The 25,386-nt window shown below is 44.2% G+C and overlaps 1 protein-coding gene across 1 annotated transcript; it reads left to right on the top strand.

The window, feature by feature from the left end:
• The first annotated feature begins 1,500 nt into the window (after nucleotides 1-1,500).
• LOC149337688 (facilitated trehalose transporter Tret1-like) lies at nucleotides 1,501-25,090 on the top strand. Its single transcript, XM_089554492.1, has 6 exons — nucleotides 1,501-1,688; nucleotides 6,304-6,562; nucleotides 9,977-10,198; nucleotides 15,114-15,320; nucleotides 23,160-23,355; nucleotides 24,762-25,090. The coding sequence occupies exons 1-6, from the start codon at nucleotides 1,501-1,503 to the stop codon at nucleotides 25,088-25,090; spliced, it is 1,401 nt and encodes a 466-aa protein (XP_089410618.1).
• The last annotated feature ends 296 nt before the right edge of the window (nucleotides 25,091-25,386 follow it).

Raw genomic sequence — 25,386 nt, 5'->3', positions numbered from 1 at the left:
AACTTAGTGTTAACCACATTTTATTCTCCTGTGCAAACAGAAAAACTTAGAAAAAAGTGGTTTATTAAATTTTAAAACAAATGCATTCTATTTTATTCAATAGTGTTTTTAGATGACAGGGCAATTGTTGACATGTCTTGCGTTTTAATATTTTGAAGAAAAGCAGTATTTCTCGAGAACAACTTCTGAACAACTGTTTTGCTAACTTTCGGTAGACCTCGGCCACAGTCACAGTACTGAGAAGGATGCTTAGGTCTTTATTTGGTTCCTTGGGAGCCTCGAGATACTTTCCAAGCCAAGGAGAGCCGCTGCGATTGGCCCACCCCTTTTAGAAAGAGCTACTTTTAAAATTTCTTTTCTTAGTCATCAGTAGGTAGTACTAACCTTTTAGACCTTCCACAGGAAAGAAAGTTTTTCACATTTCTATCGAATTCAAAAAAAGAAATTCCTGTATACCTTCTGTTGCCGCATGATCGTCTTAGTTGCCTATGAGCCATAAAACATAACACTCTTTAAATGGGATGTGAACCATGCATTTTTCGTCGATGAGGTGATGCTGATTTTGGGATAAATTTATCTTTTAGTTAAATAAACTTCTCCAGAACTACCCACAAAACTGCTGTACTGTCGAGGTAGAATGTTGTGCTTTGTTTTGTGCAGAAAATGATGAAAGCTTGCGCAAGAAGAGATCTAATTTTCTTGCGTATAATAGCACAGACCCTGATTTTGTAATTCAGGCCCTTTGATTTCTAAGGCATACTTGTAGTGCACAGAAATGTGGTCGTTAATGCACTCTAACACGGTTACATGAATATTTTCTGGTTCGGTTGTCAGTACGAGACATAAAACGCCATTTCCGCACGTGGGAGACGCTACGATTTGAGTTAAACAAACAATGCGGCTGTTAATGTCATCAGCTGGAAAAACACAATACTTCGCTCCCAAACCTCACCAAGCTTCAAGTAGGGTGTAGTCGCTGCGCTATGCCAGGAGTAAAGTAAAAACTCTAGTTACTACCCAGTGCACACATTCTAGTTAAGAGATGACCGGACAACCTTCCTGTCGACAACTGGGGTCTACGCAATAAGCAAAAGACATGCGAATGTTCAAGAAAGACTACGAGTAACAAATACACTAACATTACTACAATTTTCTTCAATGCCTGCACATTTTAGTTATGGGAGAGGTTGTTAGCTCACCTACCGAAATAATTTTGAAAAATATCACTTGCCGCTCCCAGTTGAGCCAGAATGCCGATCATGTACATCAAGACCAGTGGTAGATACATAATAGAGCGCTTGCTGAAAGGGAAACAAATATTCCGCTCTTCTGGTTTTTACCAGATATCTTTTCTGAGCTCTTTGGCAAAGAAAAGAAAAACTGCGCGTGCATCAATATTAGATGAAGAAGAAAGGACGCTTGCCAGACGCGTGCTACTGCACGAGGCGAAAAGAAGCTTGTCCACAGCACCACGTCGTTCGAATTGAAGTCTTCAAGAAGATGCATGTCATTGGCAAACTCTTGCATCCAGACTCCCCAGCGTCATTCCTGTGGACGCTGGTGAGCGCCTGGTCAGGATCTTTCTGCATGGGAACGAGTCTGGGCTACACGTCTCCAGCGGCTGACAGCATCGCTGCCACCACGGGGGAGGCGGCCGACGCTTTCCGCTCTGTGGCAGACTCCTTCTGGTGAGCACCGCCATTTGCCTCCGCGATCGCTCCGCCTATGTTGCCTGCCCGCTCTGCATTTCGTTCACAGTGAAGGTGAGACGAAGCTGTCGGCTGTTTTGGAATAGTAGCGTAATTAAACGTCCTTGCGTGTCGTAGCCATGGTTGATCGGCAGGCGCTTGTGCATTAAGGCGGGTATCCACTATTTCTGCACTGAAGCACCTGTGAGGTAGTGCTGATATGCGAGGAATAGCGGATGCGAAGTGCATATGATGAATTGGCGCAGCGGGCAGAATAACGCAAGGACAAATCTGACTCACGAGAACCATGCGAGACGTGTTTGGCTTGGTGGCATGCGCCTTTGGCTATAATGCACCTTAAGCCCACCTACTTATGGAAAAATGTGACTCAGTATAGCTGGCTAGTGTTAAGAAGAGGGCAGAGCAATAATTTGCGCGGGTCAGGATATAAATTGTAGAGCAAAAATCATCGCACTTAATTGGCTGAACTGACAGGGGTGAGCCAGTCGAGGGCCGTTTCTGAATATGAAGGACTGTTACTGTTGGTCCAGGGCTGGCTGACGGCGGAATAGGCATGTAGTATTTTTCCTAACTTTTCCGAGCCTGTAAACAGTGCACTTTTTTGGAAGAACTATGTTCTCGGCTACAGTGAGCAGAATGAAACATGTCCTTGCTACCCGATATAACATACCTTCTAACCACTCGCTGTCTTTCACTTTCGAGGCCCAACACTTCCGAAAGTAGTATATACCGTGGAAAAAATTATTTATTTATTTATTTATGCATACAAGTACCTCCAGCACCTCAAGGGCATTACTGCGAGCGGGGCGGGGGCAGGGGGGGGGGGGGGGGCAATTGGAGGAAAATGAAGATGTGACAAAAACTTAAAACAACTAAGCACAGCTGGTAAAGGCAAGAAAGTAACAAAAAATTACGTACCTAAAATTACGTCTAACAAGGTTTAGCATAGGAGATGACTTTAAGGTTAAATATTCAATATGCCTGTTGCATGCTAATTTTTCTGAAAACTACAGTCCGAGATATTTGTAAATTTGGACCATATCAAGTAGTAGTCCGTCCAATTTATAGACTAGGCTCACAGGAAAGCGTTTACGGGTGAATGACACAAGTTGACATTTAGCACTGTTCAAATGCATGCCGCACTTAGTGCATCAACATGAATTTCGTTCAGATCATTCTGGCAACTGCTGACATCACAATAATTTTCTAAATCTGTATATGGCACAAGGCTTCTGAGCGGAGAAAATGCAGTTTAACTGTCAATTTTCTTTTTCCATGCTACTGCTACCTAATGCTCGGAGCTTACGTTGAGCGTAGAGTAGTCATAACAGTAATCACGAAGCAAATTAGGCGCATCATTGCCGTTAACCATGTCCAAAGAACGAAAACGTTATTAATGCGAAAGCATTACTAGCCTTATTAGAAGAAAAGTCGGAGACATGAGAGTTTGTTTGTGCGTTTGTGTGTTTGTGTGTGTGTGAATTCGCAGATGGTACAGAAAATTCCAGGGATTGCAAGAAAAAAATACCGTCACCGTCTGCAAGAATTCTAAGTAGCGAGCGTTAGCTCTTCGGTAGCGCTATATATCATCCATGTGATGTATTGCCACGTCATTAGGCTACTTTCTCATTTCGTCCTCTGACGTCATACTCACATAGTTCCACCTCTATCCACCATATTAGACCGTGGCTGCATCATTGGCACGCGGCAGGTGGTTGCTTCTACAATGCTATTGTAGAGGGCGCTACAAGTCTCAATGCAAGATGTGCTGCTTTCTAGTTGCTGCCATAGATGGGGCTGTGATCTCAGGGCGTTAGCAGACCCCATAAAATCTCGAAGCCTTCTGAGTAGTTGCTGCCATAGATCACGCTGTTATCTTGGTGGTAGCAGACCCCACGAAATCTTCAAAGGTGATAAATAAGAGCTAACACCCCTAAAATAGACTGACGTCATTAAACGGCGTAGGACGCACGCAGAAAGTCGAACACCGCCATTTGAGACAATAGCATTCGCGTACTTTCCTCTATATATACCCCGAAGGTTGACCTCAACATGGCACTGGTTTTGTGAGCAAGCGTTCGTAGTAAAATGTACCGGTTGCCGTCATACGATTTCGCGTTGCATATAGCTTACCTGCAGCTCAAGTTGCAAGTTAGTTTCGAATCCAAGTTGCAAGTTAGTTTGCGACAGGGATTCGAACCGACGGCATATGCACCTTCTATTGTATGCCTTCCGAGAATCCTTACCTCTTCCGTTAAGGAGAGACGCGGGTCTTCAAAATGGTAAGAGAAATAAGAAAAGTTCAATTTTTGAAAATGAAATATTAAGATTCATTATACTCTACAGTGTCGGCTCAAAAAGTCTAAAGGTCTCATTCAAACTCCAGCTATAAAAAATTGATGTACATGATGCCTCCGAAACGCTGAAATGGAGAGTTCGGAACAAAATGAGGATGTACTTCACGCCCTTCGATGCCTGCAACCGCGTGCCCGATGGTCGCCATCTTAGCCTCATCGAAAGCTGGCGGCCTTTCCTACACACTGGTATTACTCACTGCTGTGCAATGCCCTTGGAACGCCTGCATTTCCTCGTTTTCTGAGGCCTCTACAACAATCTCCGAATGGGTGGTGGGCTTGGCGGGTCTCAGCTGTTTTGTCAACATGACTAGCCTTACTAGCCTTACAAGACTAGCCTTAGTAGTTGCTAGTATCATGATTTGTAAGCGTATGACATGTTCATGATTTTTCACGGCGCTCTGGTTAGTGTGATGAGACGATAAATCAAAAGGGAATGTTTATTACCTGATTTTTAGACGGGAACGACCTTTTTCACCTCCCACTCGTGAGGCAAAAGACCTGCAGACCATGACTCATAACTCTTTTTTATGCTGTATATAGTCTGCGGAGGTTATGAGCCTTTTTTATGGATTATAATTCATTTTGACAGTTTCGCGCTCCTCCTCTCTCTATTTTCGTCCCTTTTCTTCGAACCTTTGCAATCATCAGCCATAAATCAATACTTTGGTATGTAAACGGTATACAGCGATGGAGTGTAATCACGACGCAAAAAAATTGAATTAAAATCTACATGACAAGTCAAAAGTTTTATTTCTGCCCTGTCCCTCGCTCATACACCACACTTCTGGGTGTGCAACTGGACACTGGCGCAAAGTAAACAAACACTTCGGGACGAACCTGTGAGCTCTTATGGGAAGATAACCACTTAGAGCAGTATTTCATCCACGCGGGCTGTTTGTAGCTTACAGCGTATGCTGAGCGAGCTTATTGAACAGGAGAGGCTTCAATGATATCTCTTCTGTACTTGCATCTCCGCCTAAGTTCGTGCACAGGATGACCTTGGGCCTTTTTAAAATTTTCGCACTAATAAGCTCCGCAAGCGTCTTTCTTTTACACCGCAGCTCTTTGGCGTCCATTTCGCGGCGTCGCCGTCGCCGCTGTCCGTTGTAACCAGCAGTGGACGCCTTACTCGCAATTTAATCAACGAAAGCAATAGAGCGGGAGTCTGAAATGCAGAGGGGAGGCGCAAAACTGCCCTCTTGGAACAGTGAACACCTCAGTCGTGCTTTAAGCCTTGGGGCGGTGGTGACAGATGTGCGCTGCACGCGTTGGCATGACAACGTGGTGCCCTTTTAAGGAAAGGAAGAGCGCATAACTCGCTCCCTGGGTCAGTGGACGCCTGAATCGCGCTTATAGGTACGTGGGGTGATGAGAGAGAGATGTGGGCTGCAGGCATTGACAACGTTGTGCTAGAAACGCGGTGATGATGCCATAGGCCGTCAGCGTTCATTGTGTTCATAGGCGTTGGCGCTGACAACGTTTTACACTCCGATCATTTTATGGAAAGGAAGTGCGCATAACTGGCATCCTGGCTCAGCGGACGCCTGAATTGCTCTTATAAGTACGCGGAGTGGTGAGAGAGATGTGGGCTGCATGCATTAGCGCTGACAACGGTGAGCGAACTCTCGCGATCAGCCATTACTGCCACCTGCCAGTGTGGCAGGGTGGGTGGGGACTTTAATTTACATATAAAGATAAACAGGATTTTCTCACCACTTATGCGGGAGAACATCCCGTTCCTCTCGCTCGTAACGCCTCCCACGGCTGTCACAACCTCGCAAAATATTTGCACAGACCTTGCCTTTGAGAACCAGGTATGGGTGCAACAAGTCGAGCATATATCCATCTATCTCTTCGGCAACATAGCTTCCTTCATGACAATCAAGAACTGTTAGTGGAGTGTTTCTCAACGAAGGAAAATGTGTGAAAAACAACAAGTTGTCTGTAATTGTACATACATGTCTTTCTCAAATTCTTTGCTTCAGTCTATCGAAAAGCTGAAACAGCTGATGAGCTGCGCTCAAATTTCGCATTAGGAAGTAGCGTAATCGTCGGCAATTTTTTTTCAAAGTGACGTAGTTCTTGAACTGGCACAACATTCATCCCAGACAACCTGTGTGCTGCCTTCTGCGCGAGGTTGCCACGTTATTGTCACCTTGAGGCAATACACCCGGTGTAGTGCAGTGTCCCCTTCCAGTGAAATGCCCAATTTAAGCCCAGCAATAAGTTCTCTTCAGGCTCAGGGGCCTGCTGCCAGTCGGCGCCATGTTGGGCTCCGGGGTGTCCGCCATCACGTGCCAGGTCATGGGCCGTCGTTTCACCCTCATCCTGGGCGCCATGGTGCACGTGATCGGCTACGCGGCGATCTTCGCAGCCAGCTCTGTGGCGGTCCTCTACTTCGGACGCCTCCTGACGGGCCTGTCCGCCGGCATCATTTCGCTCTGCGTGCCCGCGTACATCGCCGAGATCGTCGTGGCCGGGCGTCGGGGAAGCGCGGTACGGTGCCCGTTGCGAGCGCGCTGCTTTCTGGGTTTCTCTGCTGTCGACATAAGACACTGCAGCTGCGTTACTTTCGAAATGACCCACTCTTGTTCCCATGTGCGTTAGTGACCACTGCTCGACTGATAAAGTGCGTTCTTGCTCCATCTATCATTATCATGTCCGGATTCGTTCAGAGAGCGCAGCTACAAAAGTATGTGCCTTTGTGCCTTTGTTGTAACCAAACACACTGAAGGTACCTAAAGAGTATTGAGATAACTTCTAGGGCATTGGCACGCCGCTCGACTTAAAGGTAATGATTGTTACTGCTTGTTCCGCCGTGGCCGACGTGGCGCTAAGCAATCGGAGATATCATGTGATACCGTGAAAGTACCTGGTTTCTACGTGGGGCCTGCTGAGTTGCGTGTATCGTCTCAGTGGCTTTAATTTTGGAAAAAGAAACCATTTGTTGTTTTAATCACTTCTTGCTCATTAATCTCATTAAAGGGAATTGATCGCTCATTAAAGGGCACTATGCCTTACCTATCCCTCGAGATTCTGTACGTTTATTTCTTGCCTCCGGCATTGTATCACGGCGCGCTCCTTTCCGTGAAACTTCTAGAACCCAACGAAGAGCTCAAAAGGTTCCTGAGCTTCTGTCAGCTTTCGTGGGCATAAAGTTCTGTGCTGGCCGTGTGAGTGATAGGAGTGTACAAAGAAAATATATGCTCACTTCCTGCTGAAGCTGCGAATTAGAAAACTGTGTTTTTCAAGCGCAATCAGCTGTCAGTAGTTTTCTTTTTCTCCGGCTAAGTTCGTTTCCGCGTGGGTGTGGCGCCAAGTATAATGAGTCACATAGAAGCCTGATGGCGCTCGGAAACTCGCAGTCTACTGCAATGGCTTCGCGATGTATAGCGCTCGCAAAAAGCAAATCATTTTCAGCACTTAGGCGTGCAAACTTCTCGAACGTACTTGCTTTCGACACGTGCACAGTGCGCATCACCCTTCTACAAAGCACTCGAAGAACAAACTTTTTAGCAAACAAATCAGAAACACGCCCCAGCAGATAGGCTCTAGTGCAAGACTTGAGTGAAAATAGAGCCAAATAGTCATTTAAGACAGGCATGGGCGAGACCTTAACCTGAAAAACATGGATTGCTGCCTAATAGCCGAATGTTCACTGCTCGGGCACTCTACATGAGGGTATTGCACACTAAATGTTCACAGTGAAATTTTGAAGAAAGCAGTAAGCAAAACGCAAGCGGAACTACATGCTTTTCCCACTGTCCGCTCCTGTTGGAGTGCGAGCGGCCGTGGCACAGTTCACGCGAAATTGAGCTAAACAAAAATTTAATTTTGATTTTAAACCATTGCCAGATAGCGAATCGTGGTTTTCCGGTCTTGAAAAAGTCAGAAAAGCCGCCTTCTCGAAATGGAGTGGCAAGTGGCACGTCTCAATTTACAGGCTTCCAGTTCATCGTGTTTCTGCAGTAAGCCAAGATACCGAATGATAAATCGTGATTTTCTCTATTAATTGCATATTGTTTAGTAGCATGCTGGGAGAGAAAAATGCACAAGGGAATGTTCTGTCGATGGCTCGTATGCTTAAATCAGCCTAGCTCAGTTTACTCAGTGATCGTTGAACATCATAAAATTCTAGGCGTAACCTTTTCCTCGGACCATACTTGGGACCTACACATGACTCAGGTATGTAAAAATGTAAAAAACTTTCATCTGTCACTGGAGCACTGTCTCGATGCAGATCGTTTCTTCCGATCCAAACCAAACCGCAAATTTACTATGCGTTGTTCGCTTCATATCTGAACTATTGTAGCGTAGTTTGGCTCACAACAACTAAACAAAATATCTATAGAATAAATGCTCTGCAAAAGAAAATCGTTCGCATAATCGAAAACATTCTATATTCCGCGTCCACTTATGCTTTATTTCAAAAATACGGGCAAATAAAGACTGAACACCAACTCACATATCGCATTCTAGCATCTTTTCATTGCATGTCTACAGCACTAAAATGCTTTTAATAAATACCGCTTGCCTTACAGCTGGTGTAAATGAAGCGCGTACACGTAGCACAGACCCATGGTTCGTGCCTCATTTTCGAACTAACTACAAGTTACAAACACTGCACTACTCTCTTCCTACCATTCTTAACAAGCATCAGGACACAGAACTTCTCACAATGAAACAGTTGCAGCAGTATTTTGTAAATATGTAACGTTTCTTTTTTCTTTTTTTCTTACTGTTCATATCATTTCCTGTGTTTGTTTTTTGATGTGATGTTAATCAGAGTACGACATCGTTCAATCTATTATGTGTTGTCAGAATAGGTTCTTCAATGTTAAAAATCTATTTCTCATTATAAATAGTGGTTCAAATCATCTGCTTTTCAGTTATATCTTGCATTGTATTATATCTACTTTTGTTTTTGTCGCGTTCTAATCTATTCATTGCGTTTCCAATGTTTTTGTCGTTTTGTAAAAGCCAAGTGAAGGTTTCAGTGGCCACGTCAAGCTGCCCAGAGCAGCTTTTAGACCTGAAAGCCTTCCAGTGTAAACTAGAAAATAAACCTTGAATTGAATTCAATTGAATCTCCTTAAAACACGTGAACCACGCTATTTCTCGATCCTTTGCGATAATTTTCCAAATAACTAGTTAAAGCTTTGCCTTTGCAAAGAGTGTTGCAGAATTGAAAGGAATACGTAATTCTATTTGAACCACACAATTTGATGTGTTTGCTACCGATCATGGCTCATATCATGGTCTCTGCCGAATGAATCCGACATTTCATGCGAATACACACAATTGGCGCAGCGCTGCTTCACTCCACAATGTTAGTTTCCAGCAAATAGCTTAACGACAGCTTCTGAAAATATGTGGAAAGGCAGGCCCGTAATTCCCGAACAAGTCATTCAATCACGTCTCCTGGAATGGAAAGCCGAGGATTTTCTTCCTTGAAACTACATCCTCCAAACTGCCAGTAGTATATTACAAACGGTATGTGATAGACGAAACGGTACAGTCAAATTTCCACCACTTAATGTGGTATCACGATTTTCGGAGTTATTGTCGCGAAGGCATCCAGGAAATCGTCGGGGTGATTGGGTTAAATGCACAAAGAAGGCTTTGCATTTTTTAGTATTTCGAAGGCATTCGCGAAGAGGAAATCAGAAATGGGTTTGGATGCGGGCTTGCAGCATGCAAGTTCGATGCCAGCCAAATGGCAGAAGGCACTGTTGTTTCGTCCGTTCGCTAACCTCACAGTGAAGTCCTATTCACACGCTGATTACGTTACGTGACTGCGTGCATATAACTAGCATGGGGCTGATGAAGATAAGCCACGGCATTTTCGTTCTATCCCAATCCCAATTCAGTGTGTTTGGGACATGTTGTCATAGCGACATTCTTGCTCAGGGCGGCGCTCTGCAACTGAGCATCACTGCGGGCATCCTGTACTCTTTCTTCCTGGGCCGCTTCCTGGACTGGCACCTGCTGGCCGTGGCCAGTCTGGCGGGGCCTGTCCTTGTCCTGATCGCCAGTCATTTCGCCGTGGAGTCTCCCCGATGGCTGATGCCCAAGGGCCGAAAACTGGAGGCCATCCATGCGCTGCGCAAGCTTCGCGGACCCAGGTTCAAGGTCGGCAGATTTTCGGCTATTCTCGCCCTGAGAACGATACCTGGGTTTTTAGGCGCTGTGCCAGCAAGTGGATACCATGAGCTGCGATAATATAATGGAACTACTATTTGAAGAATAATTATTTTTCTATAGCTCATCCGTGACGTACCCCGTGCTATTACACCGGTTGCTGTTAATGAAAATATTCTTTGGCGAAGCATCTCTATCACCGTTGTAATTTAGTATTGCAACCGAGAATCCCACCTGTAGCTTGCAACAACCTTATCTCAACACGTGGCCAGCGGCAGGGGGCCATACAACGCTGGTTGCGATCACGAGCCCAACCCACGCCCACAGCCCATGCCTCGTGCGTCCAGTCAACTAACCCTCTCACCAAAGAAATGAAACAAAGCTGACCCGAAAAAGTGTCTTCTTACCCGAAAAAGCTATAGAAAGTCTGTGCCGCCGAAAGGCGAGGGGAGGGGGGGGATGCAACCTGTAAGGAATCTCGCATGGGCATCATCTTTTGAGTGCTCAACGATTTTCGCGTGCTAGCTATTGCGCTGATTTCCTGCACTGCGAATTGCGTGTCACCTTCCACTTTTTTTCCAACCTCATGTGATTACTTTCCGGCCAATAAGAGTTTATCTCTGGCTAATTACCGTTAATTCCGTACCGTAATAGCATCAAGAGTCAAGTTCTGGCCAGTCGCATGACATTTCATCAGGGATGAAAATAGATTCTGCCTAAGAACACTGCAGGGTGCAAGGTAGGGGTGTCGCACTTCTCGTTCTGAACCATTTGCGCCACGCTCAACGAGTTCAATACGCCGATGTTACAGAGGACTGTCAGTGGCCACACAAGGTGTATTCAGGCTTGCTTTGAAAGAACACACTTTAGTCGTACTTTCGTCCCAGTGGTGGCAGCATGCAACGATCCAAATTCTCTTGGCTTCTCGAGTGCGTTAATATATAGCGAGGTAAGCAAGTATCGCTGGCTGGCGTTTGCAAAGCTTCCGCGTGGGAACGAAGCCGAAGGAAATCAAGTCACGCTTTCGAAAGCACAACTCAAATATGTCGACAATAAAGACGCTTGCAGGGCGAGCAACTGGCAAAACTACAAGGGCAATTTTTGTGCGCTAAGCCTGACAGGTGCGAAAGAAAAACGGAATTTACTGCCTCCTCGCGCAGAAAATAAGTTAGCTCTAGTTTAGCGAGTCTCTATCACTTGAGGTTAACTTAAAAAGCCTACCCTTCGAGGTTATTCGTCCCGTTGAATGTTATTAACCACATGCGGCAGCCAATAACGGTACAGATTCCTTGTAGTATTTGAAGAAGAAAGTGAGAAGAATGAGTTCGCTTTTTACGAGCCGTGTTTTCTAGCCCAAAGCACGCCTGATGGTCTCTTTTTCCTAACCAGTGAAAGTAAGGTATGCAATGATTATACAATTTTTTTCCGTCCGGTTCTATTGTACATCCACTATCCACCTGTCTATGTAATTGCACCCACGAGAAAAAATAAAGGCGTGGAACGATGATGAAAAGGCAGAAAGAATGAGGACGAAATTGAATTCGAACAGGAGTGTTAATGGAGGTCAGCGTATTAACAACGACAAAAATATCTTTATTTGACAAGGAACTGACAATTTAGTGGGAGCCTTTTACGTATAGAAAAATATTATTTTTCGGCAGTTTTTAATACGACAGTACAACTAGTGCCGTTACACTTGGCGGCATTTGTTAGGGCGCGTACTGATTGATAGTACAGAAAATCCGAGCGGTGGCAGCAAATAAAAGGTGACGTCATCAGGCGAGCGTAGAACACAGACAGCAAGCCGAACACCACCAATGAGATAGTGATGTTCATGTCGTTCGTCTGTACATACAGACCAATGCCTGATCTGAATGTGGCATCAATTTTTCCAACTAATCTCGTATCAGGACTGACGCAAGCGTTCGTCCTACACCGTTGGAGGTGGTGCCATACTATTTCTCGTTACGTGCTTTCGACACAGTGTACCACAGCAATCTGTTGCAGAAATTAGAGAAATTGAATTTCGCGGACCTTACCTCATGTTTTTCTCAAACTACCTTTCAAATCATGTTCAGTTTGTGAGAGTCAACGATAATTTCAGCGACTTCAAACCTCTTCTATATGGCGTGCCGCAAGGCTCCGTTTTAGGACCTTTCCTTTTCAATATTTATGTAAACGACTTGGCATATCTATAGACTGAATTCGGTGCTTTACCAGTACGCTGATGACACAGCGCTCCTTGTTCCCGAATGAGTCGTGCAATAGGTCTGCAGAGCTGCTACAAACGGATGTTAAAAAAGTGTGTATTTGGTTTTCAGGTAACCAGATTTACATTAATAAGCAGAAAACGGCTCCGGTTTGTTTTAGAAATCCGCACAAAAAGGTCATATTAAAGGAATCTGTTATTATGCACGGTACTTTCTGCCCTAGATGTCAATGTGTTTTACTGCTCTTGTCTGAAAGAGTCAAATATCTAGGTATTCATCTCGACGCCAACATGTCTCGGTCTGCTCATGTTGAGCACCTCATCAAACGACTCCGTATAACTTCTATGTATCTTTACAGAATGAAATTCAATACTTCTGTTAGGTTGCGTCAGCTTGTGTTTAAGGCTATAGGAGAGTCTATATTAAGGTATGGTGTCACTGTTTATGGCTCATGTGCGTTGTCTAGAAGGAGCCAAATCGATAGATTGCTACACAGAATTTCCGCAAACATCTTGTACGGCACGTCTAAGGAAACCTTAGATAGTGCTGAAAGAATGCTTGCAGCTGATGTGTACTTCATTCAAGATTTATTTACACATGTAGCAATTAGTAGAAACTACTTTTCAAATAACTTTAAGCTTCCTGTAAAGAAGCCTAAAATACTAAGAAAAGTAGAGCCGTTTAAACTTCCCAAGATATACACACACTATGAAAAAAGGTGCCGAATGTTCTACATCCCCTTCCTTTTTAACCAGCTTCCAACAAAAATACTATCATTGCAGACTATCAAAGAAGTCAAATCACAAGTAAAATCCTGTCTAGTTATGTCTAGAACCTTTAAAACGGTACACTGACATAATGGCTCGAAACACTCTGAAGGTCTTGTTGACATGTTTTATGAAGCACGGTTGCTTTTTTTTTGTTCCATCCGCTCAATCTACCTATTCCACCTACTTTTTCAGTGTGTGCAAGTGTGACTGTTGTTCCTAACAATATACGTTTTCTTTGTTTTTTTTTCTTTTTATATTGCAAACCATGTAATTTTGTCTGTACTGTGTCTGCACTTTGACTGCCGTGGCCCGCCCACAAGCGCCCTGTCTTGCGCTTCCGCGGGCACGCATTCTTCCATGTGTAAATATGACAAAATAAATATGTATGTATGTATGTATGTATGTATGTATGTATGTATGTATGTATGTATGTATGTATGTATGTATGTATGTATGTATGTATGTATGTATGTATGTATGTATGTATGTATGTATGTATGTATGTATGTATGTATGTATAGCATACGTCCTTTAGTCTGGTTGGAGTCCTGCTCGCTACAGGCAGTCGTACTGATTGTTCGGATGGTTCACACGAACCTTGTAGATTCCGCGTTCTTGAAATCAGCGTTCCGAGTTGTGTATTTAGTTCATTTCTCGGTGCCCAACCTGCATCGAGGTCGAACGCTCAGGATTAGACATTAATGCTTTAGCCTTCACAGCACTTAAGCAGCCTGAGGTGCCCTCTAAATTTGTGTTACATTTATTTATTTTTGTTTATTTATTTACAAAATAATTTACAGGCCTCAGAAGAGGCACTGTTTAAGGGGGTCAAATACAGAAATTTGTGTAAAGTAGGTTAGAAATAGAAAGCCTAGTAAAAGTGTAGCGAAACAGATAAAAACAAGTCAGTTCAGATGACATATCGCAGTTCACAAAAACTGGTAATGGTACAAGGCTACTATGCGTTAAGGAAAAAAATGGGTGAAATGCACAAAAGAGTTACACAAAAGCAAAAGAAAACATTTCAGGTATTTATGAGGGTAGCTGCGCATGAAGAGAACCAATGAGGAAAAAGTCTCAAGCAGGTGAAAACAAAGCTATATGAACCAAGATTATATAAATGACGTGCACACACATGCACCCTGTTCCCACTTCGGCACGCCTTTGGTTCACATTACCGGCGCTTTAAGATCTGGGCTCCTGTCACCAGCGTGAAAGAAAAAGTGTATTTACTCATTTATACTTTTCGTCAGATAATGTCAATCTCAATGGCATATATAAATGATGGCAGCCAGCGTTTTTATGCGAAGCATATTGCTAGAGCTACCACTCACGCCGTCGCCGTGGGACCCCCACGTGACACCGTGACGTCACACCACGTGACATCGGATGAGAGAGCCGGCCTCCACCTCGCGCCGTCGTCGTGAGACCCCTAGCCGTCACACCCGCGCATTCCAGCGCATTTCGAACGCGCATTCACACTCGGTGTTGGTGAAACGCTCGCTCCACCGGGCAAGCAGACGCGGCTTCCGTGGCAATCCAGGCGCTCACCCAACGCGCGTCTCGGGGTTAGTCGGCGTTCCGCTGTAGCCATGCCGTTGTCTTCCCCCACGACGAAGGCTTGTAGTGGTTGTATTAAAATGACCAAGTATTCAACGAAGGAAAGCCATGTATTACCAAGCCTAGCCACTAATATGCTTCGCATTCCCCAGGCTTAGCCAAACTGAGCCTCAGCAATTTTTTTTCTACTTTCCAATGGTAATGTCGTGATGTGAGCCGAACTCGTCGGAAGCACACGAAGCGTAGGAAAGGGGGGGGGGGGGGGGGGGGCTGTAGCAAGGCGAATGTTTCTACGTGTGTACTTACGGAGGCCGTGACTCCTATTGGATATGCCACTGAGAGCTTGGGGGCAATGCCTTTGCGCAGCCGGAGAACGAGGAGTGCCTGGACATCGAAGAAGTGTTCGCCTGCGATCCAACTCCTCACTTGCACGTGTTCCTTGCTCTGCTCGTGCACTGCCTGCAGCAGTTCTCCGGCATCAACATGATCATCTTCTACGCGCCCGCTCTGCTGGCCGACTCGGGCGTGGCCATAAGCACCGCCAATTCCTACCTCTTCATTGCCGGCCTGCAGGTGAACTAAATTTCTTCGCTTCACAGTGATACGTAACGCTTAGAGAGGTCACTTCTAGCCCTTATTGCATTGCTTGGAAGTAGCGCACCAGCGCCTTCATTGGGAGCATTTGGAGCAAATAATAATTGATGTTTTCGCGATACGGTACAGTATCTACCAAAAGTTACCACGCTTCCATTGCCATGGAAAAGCTGGCTGGTGGCTGAATGCCGACGCTGAGGTCTCAGTCGATATGGCCTGCGAAGTAACTTGCTTCTTGGTGGGTACAGCCGAAATAACAAGACGCAGACACAGAAAGGAACACGTAGAACGTAGACGAAGCTGACTGTCAACGTCAGCTTCGTCTACGTTCTACGTGTTCCTTTCTGTGTCTGCGTCTTGTTATTTCGGCTGTACCCACCAAGAATTATGAACCAACTAGCTCAGTTTTCTACTCTTTTAAAGTAACTTGCGGGTGGTGAAAATTCGCCATAGCTATCATGTCTAAGGCCACGTTCCCTTGTAGAAAGAGAAGAATTCAGGGTAGCCTAGTAAATTTTGACAGTGGAAGTACCTGTGCCATATATCTTTCCGCAATATCACAGGAGAGAATGGCTTGGTAGACTTTTCGCGCCTTGTCATATTAGCATCAGACTCCACATAGATCTTTGCAAGAATCTGTCCTTAGGCAAGGTATTTCGGTGTACTGGTCAGTGAACCTTCTAAAGTCAAAACCGTTGACAGACTACTATGTAGAATCTCTACAAATATATTGTATGGAAAGCTTCGCAAGAAGTCCTATAACAAAACGAAAATGAATAAAGCGGGTGTTAGTGCTCTCCATGATATGCACTTGCTGGGGGTCGTTACTCCAAACTATTTTTGAAAACAGTTTGAACACCCAGACAGGAAATGAGATTCACTTAGGTACCCCATTTGCGAAAGGTAACCGAGCAACAGGTGTTCGCTTCTCAACCGTATCACTGAGCCTTTACGCACCCCTAAAAGACCGAAAGGTGTCAGAACTTGGGTATTGGGATTCACCTTACTTTACGCACATTCAGAGCTTAAGGGCTGTTTTAAGTGCTTCGCTACGCGGTTAAGAAACAAAACACCCTCGCTCGCTTACTTTTGGCAAAGACTGTACATAACGGGTTATCTGATTCATAGAGTTTACGCTAATTATGGAAAAAGAACGAGGCAGTTTTATAATCCTTACTATTTTAACAAACTACCGCTCGATGTACTGCGCTGAGATTCGCTCATGGCGGTAAAATCTGGCCTGAAAGGTTAAGCTCTGAATCGTGGTAACAAATTTTGCTGATATCTCTCGCAAACTTAAATCTTGCTCGCGCACTTTCTGCATTCCGTTCAGTGCCTGGAAATGTTCGTTTACTTTTCCTATACTTTATTACCGACTTATTGGTTATTCAAATATTATGAATTATATGCATATTACTGTTTTGTTCTTTTGATTGAATTATTGTTGCTGTCAGTAATGGGTTGCTTTGTATTAAGCCCTCATTGTTGCGACTGCCGTGTCACACCCACAAGCGCTTGCGCTTCGGCGGGCGCATGAAATGTAATATACTTATATTTCTCGATCAAGTTCCGGTATGTATGTATGTATGTATGTATGTATGTATGTATGTATGTATGTATGTATGTATGTATGTATGTATGTATGTATGTATGTATGTATGTATGTATGTATGTATGTATGTATGTATGTGTGTATGTATGTATGTATGTATGTATGTATGTATGTATGTATTTATGTATGTATGTATGTACGTACGTACGTACGTACGTACGTAGGTATGTATGCATGTATGCATGTATGCATGTATGCATGTATGTATGTATGTATGTATGTATGTATGTATGTATGCATGTATTTCAAATACCCTTATGGTCCTGCGGGTATTATTGAGGGGAGTGGAACAAGACGTACAGATGACAACAAATGAGAATACATTCACGGGTTACAGCACTACATGTTGCTAACTGCACTCAGTATTACAGATTTCAACAATTCATAGAAACCTAGACGAAGAAGGAAAAATAATGAGAAAAGAGAACGAAAACCAACAAAATAAGCTACAAATCAGCAACACAGAGTTCATGTCGGACTGCTCACCGAAGGACACACATGTCATGAGCTAGAAAAGCAAGCACTTAACTTTTTTCTTGAAATTCTCGAGATCGTCGTTGAGTGCCACATCTGCTGGCGAGGGATTCCACTCGGATTAGGTAGTTGGAATGAAAGAATTTTGGCGAGCAGTAGTGTGACAAGGTAGAACGCCCACTTTGAGTTGATGGTCAATGCGCGATGAAACATAGGTGGCTGGAATGAGCAAAGCGTTTTTCAAAAACAGGATTATAATTGTACATTCTTAAAAAAAAATACACGTGAAATTTTTCGGCGCAGTGAAAGTAATGGTAGTGACAAAGTACTTTTCATTTGTGTGACACTTGATGCACGGCCTGATTCGTCAAGCATAAAACGAGCTTTACGGTTCTGAACAGCTTCCAAAACAGATATAAGTGACTTAGCTTGAGGGTCCCATATCGACACGGCGTATTCAAGCTTCGAATGAACAAATATGTATATATGTATGTATGTATGTATGTATGTATGTATATATGTATGTATGTATGTATGTATGCATGCATGCATGCATGCATGTATGTATGCATGCCTGCATGCATGTATGTATGTATGTATGTATGTATGTATGTATGTATGTATGTATGTATGTATGTATGTATGTATGTATGTATGTATGTATGTATGTATGTATGTATGTATGTATGTATGTATGTATGTACGTACGTACGTACGTATGCATGTATGTATATATGTATGTATGTATGTATGTATGTATGTATGTATGTATGTATGTATGTATGTATGTATGTATGTATGTATTTATGTATGTATGTATGTGTGTGTGTGTGTGTGTGTATGCTAAGAAAGAGGGTTCAGCTTAAGTTAAGAACAACGCAGCGAGCTATGCTTTAGTAAAACACGTTTTTGGGCAAGTTGGTAACATTCTTGATTCATATTGCAGCGAAGAAGCACAAACACACCAAGAAGGAACACGCAAAAAAAACGGTTTTTTTGCGTGTTCCTTCTACGTGTGTTTGTGCTTCTGCGCTGCAATATGAATCAAGCAGCGAGCTATGGAAAGGAAAATAATAGGTGTAACGTTAAGAGATCGGAAGAGGGCGGAGCGGGTGAAGGGACAAACGCGGCTTAATGACATCTTAGTTGAAATCAAGAGGAAGAAATGGGCTTGGGCAGGGCATGTAATGCGCAAGCAAGATAACCGCTGGTCCTTAAGGGTAACGGAGTGGATTTCAAGGGAAAGCAAACGTAGCAGGGGACGGCAGAAAGTTAGGTGGGCGGATGAGATTAAGAAGTTTGGGGGGGTAGTGTCGGCAACTGACAAAGGACAGTGTTAATTGGAGAGACATGGGAGAGGCCTTTGCCCTGCAGAGGGTGTAGTCAGGCTGATGATGATGATGATGTACGTATGATGATGATGATGTACGTACGTACGTACGTATGTATGTATGTATGTATGTATGTATGTATGTATGTATGTATGTATGTATGTATGTATGTATGTATGTATGTATGTATGTATGTATGTATGTATGTATGTATGTATGTATGTATGTATGTATGTATGTATGTATGTATGTATGTATGTATGTATGTATGTATGTATGTATGTGTGTGTGTGTATGTATGTATGTATGCATGTACGTACGTATGTACGTATGTATGTATGTATGTATGCATGTAGGTATGTATGTGTGTACGTACGTACGTACGTATGTATATATGCATGTATGTATGTATGTACGTACGTGTGTGTGTGTGTGTCATAAGCTGGCATTCCGTCTGCACAAAAGCGAAATGTTTGCATCCGTGTGTGTCCATGACAAATTTAGTCTGCTTGCTCTAAAAGCGATTCCACTTCGTGTTTCCAGCATATACAGGACACATATTGAGATATATCTATTCACATCTATCTATTACACCCTACCTTTGCTACGACTCGCGCGTGCAACCGCATTCTGCGACCACATAACCGCTGCTCTTCCCTATAGAAACGTCCCTGCGAGGGGCAGCTGGGGAAACGAAGTTGCGCCTCTTTCCTGTTCTGTGTTTTTTCCTTCCTGTTTCGTCCATTTTTGGCGTACGACATTCTTTCAAGACAATGTACCAACTAACCCGACAAAAAGTTCTACTACTTCAAGTGTAAGTGCCAAAGGACCGCCTTTGAGATGTTCTTATTAATGTCAAACACACCCTGATGCACGTTTGCGCGACAGACTTGTACGTCACATCACTCTAATGGCTTCATATAGCCTCTTTCACGTCACGGAGCTAGCCATGGAAAGAAAAATGATAGGTGTAAGGTTACAGATAGGCAGAGGATAGCGTGGGTGAGGGAGGAAACGCGGGTTAATGAAACCCTAGTCGAAATCAAGAGGTAGCAATGGGTTCGGGCAGGGCATGCAATGCGAAGGGAAGATAACCGCTGCTCCTTAAGGGTAACGGAGTGGATTCCAAGGGAAGGCGTGCGTAGCAGGGGGCGGCAGGGATTTCGGTGTGCGGATGAGATAAAGAACTTTACGGAGATCCGGTGGCCGCAGCCGGCAAAAGACTGGGCTAATTGGAGTGACAGGTTAGATGCATTTTCTGCAGTGGGTGCAGTCTGACTAATGATGATGATTAACACTACTTTGTCCCTCATAGCCCTAAGTCGCATTGCGACGTTAAGCCGCCATGATCTATAAGGCGATCATCAACCTGCTTGCATATTCTTGATATTAACAATCTTTGGACCGTAAAAAAGGGTCAGCCATTGGTGCTCTGTTGCAGTCTTAACTGCTGCACGCGAGCGATTGGTGAAAGAAGCATTTATTTTTTTTTTATTGTTACCTCAAATGCCCCTCGTGGGGTACTACATGAAGAATGGGTCGTCATACCATGTGGATGATTTTTTTTTCAAGGAACGCCTTGAAATGAGCAGCATTGTGTGGTGAAGTGCTTCGGCAGGCATTTGGTCCTATTCCTTGGCTGTCTGGGAAAAGAAACCGTTAATATTCGCAGTACTATGTGTGGATGATCGGTAAACGGCTTTGACGCGAATAATGCGATCAGAAACGCGGTGAGCTGGTGTGATAACTGAAATTCCAAGGGTAGGTGATGAAATTCATTAAAGAGACATAGTCTGGCAATTTTACATTTGAAACGAGGAATAGAAGACTATATTTTGATTTCAGTTTGGCGAGTTGAATAGAAGGAATAATCCGATTGAATGAATATTGTCGCCCGAGTTTGAACATATTCAAAGGTGAGAGAAAGATCTCACTTGTGAGGGTCCGAAACTGCGCATTTTTGTTCCACTTTGGGACGAACGAGCGTTAAAAAGGTCAGAAGTTTTACAGCGGAAGGGGCTAGTCGTAAGTTACGGTGCGAGCATATAATCATGCGGTTGGCATCCTTATTAAAGCTGGAAATGTTGGTTGACCTGCTGTGGGAGGGGCAAGTGGTTACACAAAGCTATTTATAAGAGGTGACTGCGGAAATTTCGGAACGGGAGATGTAGTATTTTTCCAGAAAAGGGTTGTAGCGCCGAAACAGACAACACACAGAAAGCTAGACGGGACAGGCGCAGCTTTCTGTGTGTTGTCTGTTTCGGCGCTACAACCCTTTTCTGGAAACATGCACCAACTAGCCCCCCAACAAGTATTATGTAGTATTTTGTCGCTTGATAGGACTGCCTGCGCTGAAATGTAATTAGAGAAGCTTTATGATCAACTAGACATCAGCCATTCGTTGCATTATGATTGAATGTAATTTAAGTCTGCTTGCAGTATAAAAGTATCGTGGCTACTAGCGATGGCTACTAGGTCAATGGATAACGCAGTGATCTGCAAGTAATCGAAGATTAGATGTGATACGAGTCGGCAGGTCACTAATGTAAAATACAAAAGAAAGGGCAGATACTGCCCCGACCGGGGTGGCCGGGTTTCGATACAGGCTAAACAAAGAGTGGCCTGTGTGCTGGGCGATGTTAAGATCTCCAGGTGGTCGAAATTATTCCGGGGACCTCCACTACGGCACCTTTTTCTCTCTTCTTTCTCTTCCACATTCCCGCCTTTCCTTGTGGCGTAGTTCGGTATCCAGCGAGGTAGTAAAACAATTTCTGCGCCATTTTCCTTTCCTGAAAAACGAATTTTTTGGGTACTGTACCTTATGGCACACGGGAAGCAAAGGGCGTAAAAGCACAACAATGTCGATTACCATATACAAACTGCTGGCGGTTAGAAAAAAAGCATCACATCCAATCAAGTATGAGAGGATCTGTATTTAAACAAGAGAGCTGATGAAAAAGCCGCTTGTGGCGCACTTTGAGAACCGCTTTTTCAAAGCCTATAAATTTTGTATCCAGTGGTATATTAAGGTCTAAATTAGAACTGATTTAATTGATGAATAGAGCCAGTTGTGTTACACATGACATACCCTTCCGGAAACCATGTTGATTAGGATGAAAGAAATTGACTGATGCCAAAACGTTTACGCGATATGATTAAACAAAGTGTTCCATTAGTTTTGAAGAAATGCTAGTAAGCGATATGGAACGATAACTACTGGCTGAGGACGGAGAATTTTTTTTGGTGCTGGAATCCCTTTGCCAACGTTACATTCCTGTGGCATCACTCGAGGTGATAATGACTATTGAAATATGTGTGCAACAATAATGGTTGTAATGTTTCCCCTGTTTTTTAATAGTCTAGAATAGATGCCACCAATTCCGGCTGAGAATGTCGCTTTAAGTGATTCAAGTGCTGAGATGCTGTCGGCATGCAACATTATGCTGCGCATAACGTTTCCTGCACACCCGTTGCTAGACACCGGAAGAATGGACCATTACCTTCAATATCTCTATAACAATTCCTAACATTTTTCAAAATATTTAAACTTTTTCAAAAATTGTGGCCATAGGAAAAAAAACGGCAGCGTTACAGAAAATAATTAACGAGCCCTCAGCTATGCCCTTGCACATAAGGTAAAATAATGAGTTGTTGAGCCACTCATTCGTTTAAAGTTGTTTATCTGCTTACAATGCGACGATTAAAGTTTTAACGATGATTAGCGTGGGATGCTTGCTGTCTTTCAACTTCAATCGAGGTTGGAGGTTTTCTTTTTGACATTTTCCAAATGAAACCAGCCCTCATACGCTTTGCGCATGGTGTGGCCTCGAGAGGCGTTTAATCAGTCCCTTTCTCGCACTGTCGGTCTTGCATTGTCAATGAGCTTTGTCTGCATATTAAAGTGCGACTCCCAAAGTTTCTTAACGGCAACAAGTGGTGAGCTAACAAGCTGTGCTGCTCCTTAGCCGTCAACGCATGGCTAAGCAGTCCGAAGCTTATATCATGAAAAAACAAAAAAAAACAAGTTATATGCCTGCAAAGTAACGTTGACAATGTGTAATTTTTGCTGGAGCTTCTACAAATAATAATGTTTTGAAGTGAACTAAGAGACACCATGTCACCCACCAAGACAGGCTGGTCTGGGGGGCAAAACATTCGTCTGCTGACGGCGTGGTTCCGCAGGCGGGACACGTGGCGAGGCAGCTCTGGACACGAGCAGACGAGTAGGAGGGTAACCCATGGCACAGACGAGGCTATGATACAGCCAAAATCGCAGTTACCGGCCACAAACCTGCGTCCCTTGACGCCATGTTGTTTGCAGACGGAACGACATCTATCCGTGCTGTGGCACGTGTGGTCGAAACCTTCGCATCGCAGCCTTGGTGTCACTTCCGCATGCAGGTGGTGGTGACCTTCGCGTCGGTGTCCTTCATGGATGTGGTGGGCAGGCGCCGGCTGCTGACCGTCTCCTCCATGGTGTGCATATTCGCACTGCTCACCATAGGGGCCTACTACCACGCTGCCAGCAGCGGAGCGCAGCCACTTGGAAGATACAGCGGTTTCCTGCCGGTTATCCTCCTTGGATTGTACATGACGGGTGTGTAGGGGAGCGGTGCAATCATCGGCCTAGGCGCCACGTTTTTCACAGTCCTGCTGTCTACTCTACAAATATTGCACAAGCACTGTTCACTCTTCTTGGAACCAGGATAATATGACTGGCTAGGCGGCAGGTAGAATACACATTTAACAGCGAATTTCTTGCAGGACAAATGCTTGCACTGGAAAAAAAACACGCATAACTGCTGTCGTGTCTCTAATTTGTTGTCAGTTCTTTGGCTTTCGACCACATTTCGCTTCATTATAAAGCAAAAATGCTGCAGTGCTGATAACGCGTTTTATTGCTGAACGAATGAGGAGCGAGGGTGTTTAGTCTAGTTGATTGTGCATTATAGAATCGTAAAGGCGGCCAAAAGACGAAGACACAGAAAGACGGACACTCGGTAATCACTGCTTGTCGTCTAATTATGTCTCCGCCTTTTGGTATCCTATAATGCTCAAAGGAGGAGGGCTGGTCTTCTGATTGGTGCTTAATGCTAAACAACTTTATTCTTTATGCATAATTGCCTAATCAAGGAATACTTTCTACCACCCGGAATTCAAAAGTGCGCGAGAGTCAATTCATGATGGGCTATATCAAAATTCTGGCACTATGGATTGAGAGTGCTATATTGGGCTGAGCTGCCCAATGCCTGCAGATAAATTAAACTATAAAAGGTATGTGGTGGATTCTTCTGCGTTTGCATATATTGTTTGTGATGAGCTCCTCGTGTGTGGATTTTTCTATTGCAGGGTATATTCACCCTACCTGCTGTCACGTATATGACACTGCAGCTTTAGCAAATAAATAATTAGGTATCCTATAAAGCACCGTCGCGGTCACACGTGCGAAAAAAGTGCCTCCTGAGACTTAGATCTCAGCTCACCTATTTTAAATCAATTACTGCATCACAAACAAGCCAGAAGCATATTCAGTACCCCACATAAGACTTGAGTAGGGAATCATTCCACGATCCATGCACATACTCGCTTGAATTTTAGATCCTGACCATACCGGTCGAAGTACGATGGAGGCGATATTCTAGAGGCCCGTGTGTACTGCAATGTCAGTGCACGCAAGAACCGCAGGTGGTGGAAATTTCCGGACCCCACCATTACGGCGTCCTTCATAGCCTGTGTTCCTTTGGGATGCCAAACCACCCGAAACCATAAACCATCGCTTGAATTCTGTCCGATGATGCTTACATGACTCTCATTTCTGCAGGTGAGTATTTTCTTGCTATTATTTGATGTTTAGCTTGATGTTTAGCATTTAAAAATTCCTATCGAGATCAATAACGTATCAGAATTAGGCGAGAAGCTGCATAAGTTGGACGCAACCGGCGCAGTCCATGGAGAGTTGCAGGTAAAATGGGCTGCAGTGGGCTTGCAATGGTGTCTGTGCAGGCTATTCGATTGGCCTTGGTCCCGTGGTGTGGCTGCTGGGCGTGGAACTGGTGCCATGTCGGGGTCGTGGTATTTTGCTGGGTCTGGTTACAGCCTTCAACTGGGCCTGCGCTTTGGCGGTCACGTGGGCCTTCGAAAGCCTCCGCGAACAGTACCACTTCTCCGGCTTGGGGTGGTTTTTCAGCTCGGCGACCTTCGTGGGGGCGCTGGCAGTGAATTTCTTCCTGCCAGAAACCAAGGGACTCAGCCTGGAAGAGATCCTCCTGGAAGCGTTCTACGACGTGGCTGAATACGCGGACGCACACGCTGCGTCAGTCAAGAAGGAGTGAAGGCCAGCACAGCGGCTGCTAGTTTGGGCTCTGTTGGCAACGCGCGCAAAACTTTTCTCACTCTGGACTCCTTTGCTTTTATTTTTTCTCGCGTACGGAATAAGTGCCAAGGACACGTTGCGTTTCCTCCTCTAGTAAGCGCACATAATGTAGCGATCCTTATCATGAGCAACGACGTCCAGTTTTGGTCCCGCCATGTGCCCCTGTATATTAGCTTTATTTTCAGATACATTTTCACATAGATTACTTTATCTGAACACATTTCGAAATATGGCTACATTGTTTATACAGTGCTG

The sequence above is a fragment of the Amblyomma mixtum genome, chromosome 7 (assembly GCF_055824585.1).
Source record: "Amblyomma mixtum isolate Tamu chromosome 7, ASM5582458v1, whole genome shotgun sequence".
NCBI classification, from domain to species: Eukaryota; Metazoa; Arthropoda; class Arachnida; order Ixodida; family Ixodidae; genus Amblyomma; species Amblyomma mixtum.
Note: the sequence above shows the minus strand (reverse complement) of the source record. Positions and strands in the feature narration are given on the sequence as shown.

What these genes read in the sequence shown, in the direction of transcription:
- LOC149337688 (XM_089554492.1), top strand. Translation starts at nt 1,501, where the DNA reads ATGCATGTCATTGGCAAACTCTTGCATCCAGACTCCCCAGCGTCATTC. An exon ending in CCGGGCGTCGGGGAAGCGCG is followed by an intron (nt 6,563 to 9,976) that starts GTACGGTGCCCG and finishes ATTCTTGCTCAG; the next exon opens with GGCGGCGCTCTGCAACTGAG. An exon ending in TTCGCGGACCCAGGTTCAAG is followed by an intron (nt 10,199 to 15,113) that starts GTCGGCAGATTT and finishes GCCTTTGCGCAG; the next exon opens with CCGGAGAACGAGGAGTGCCT.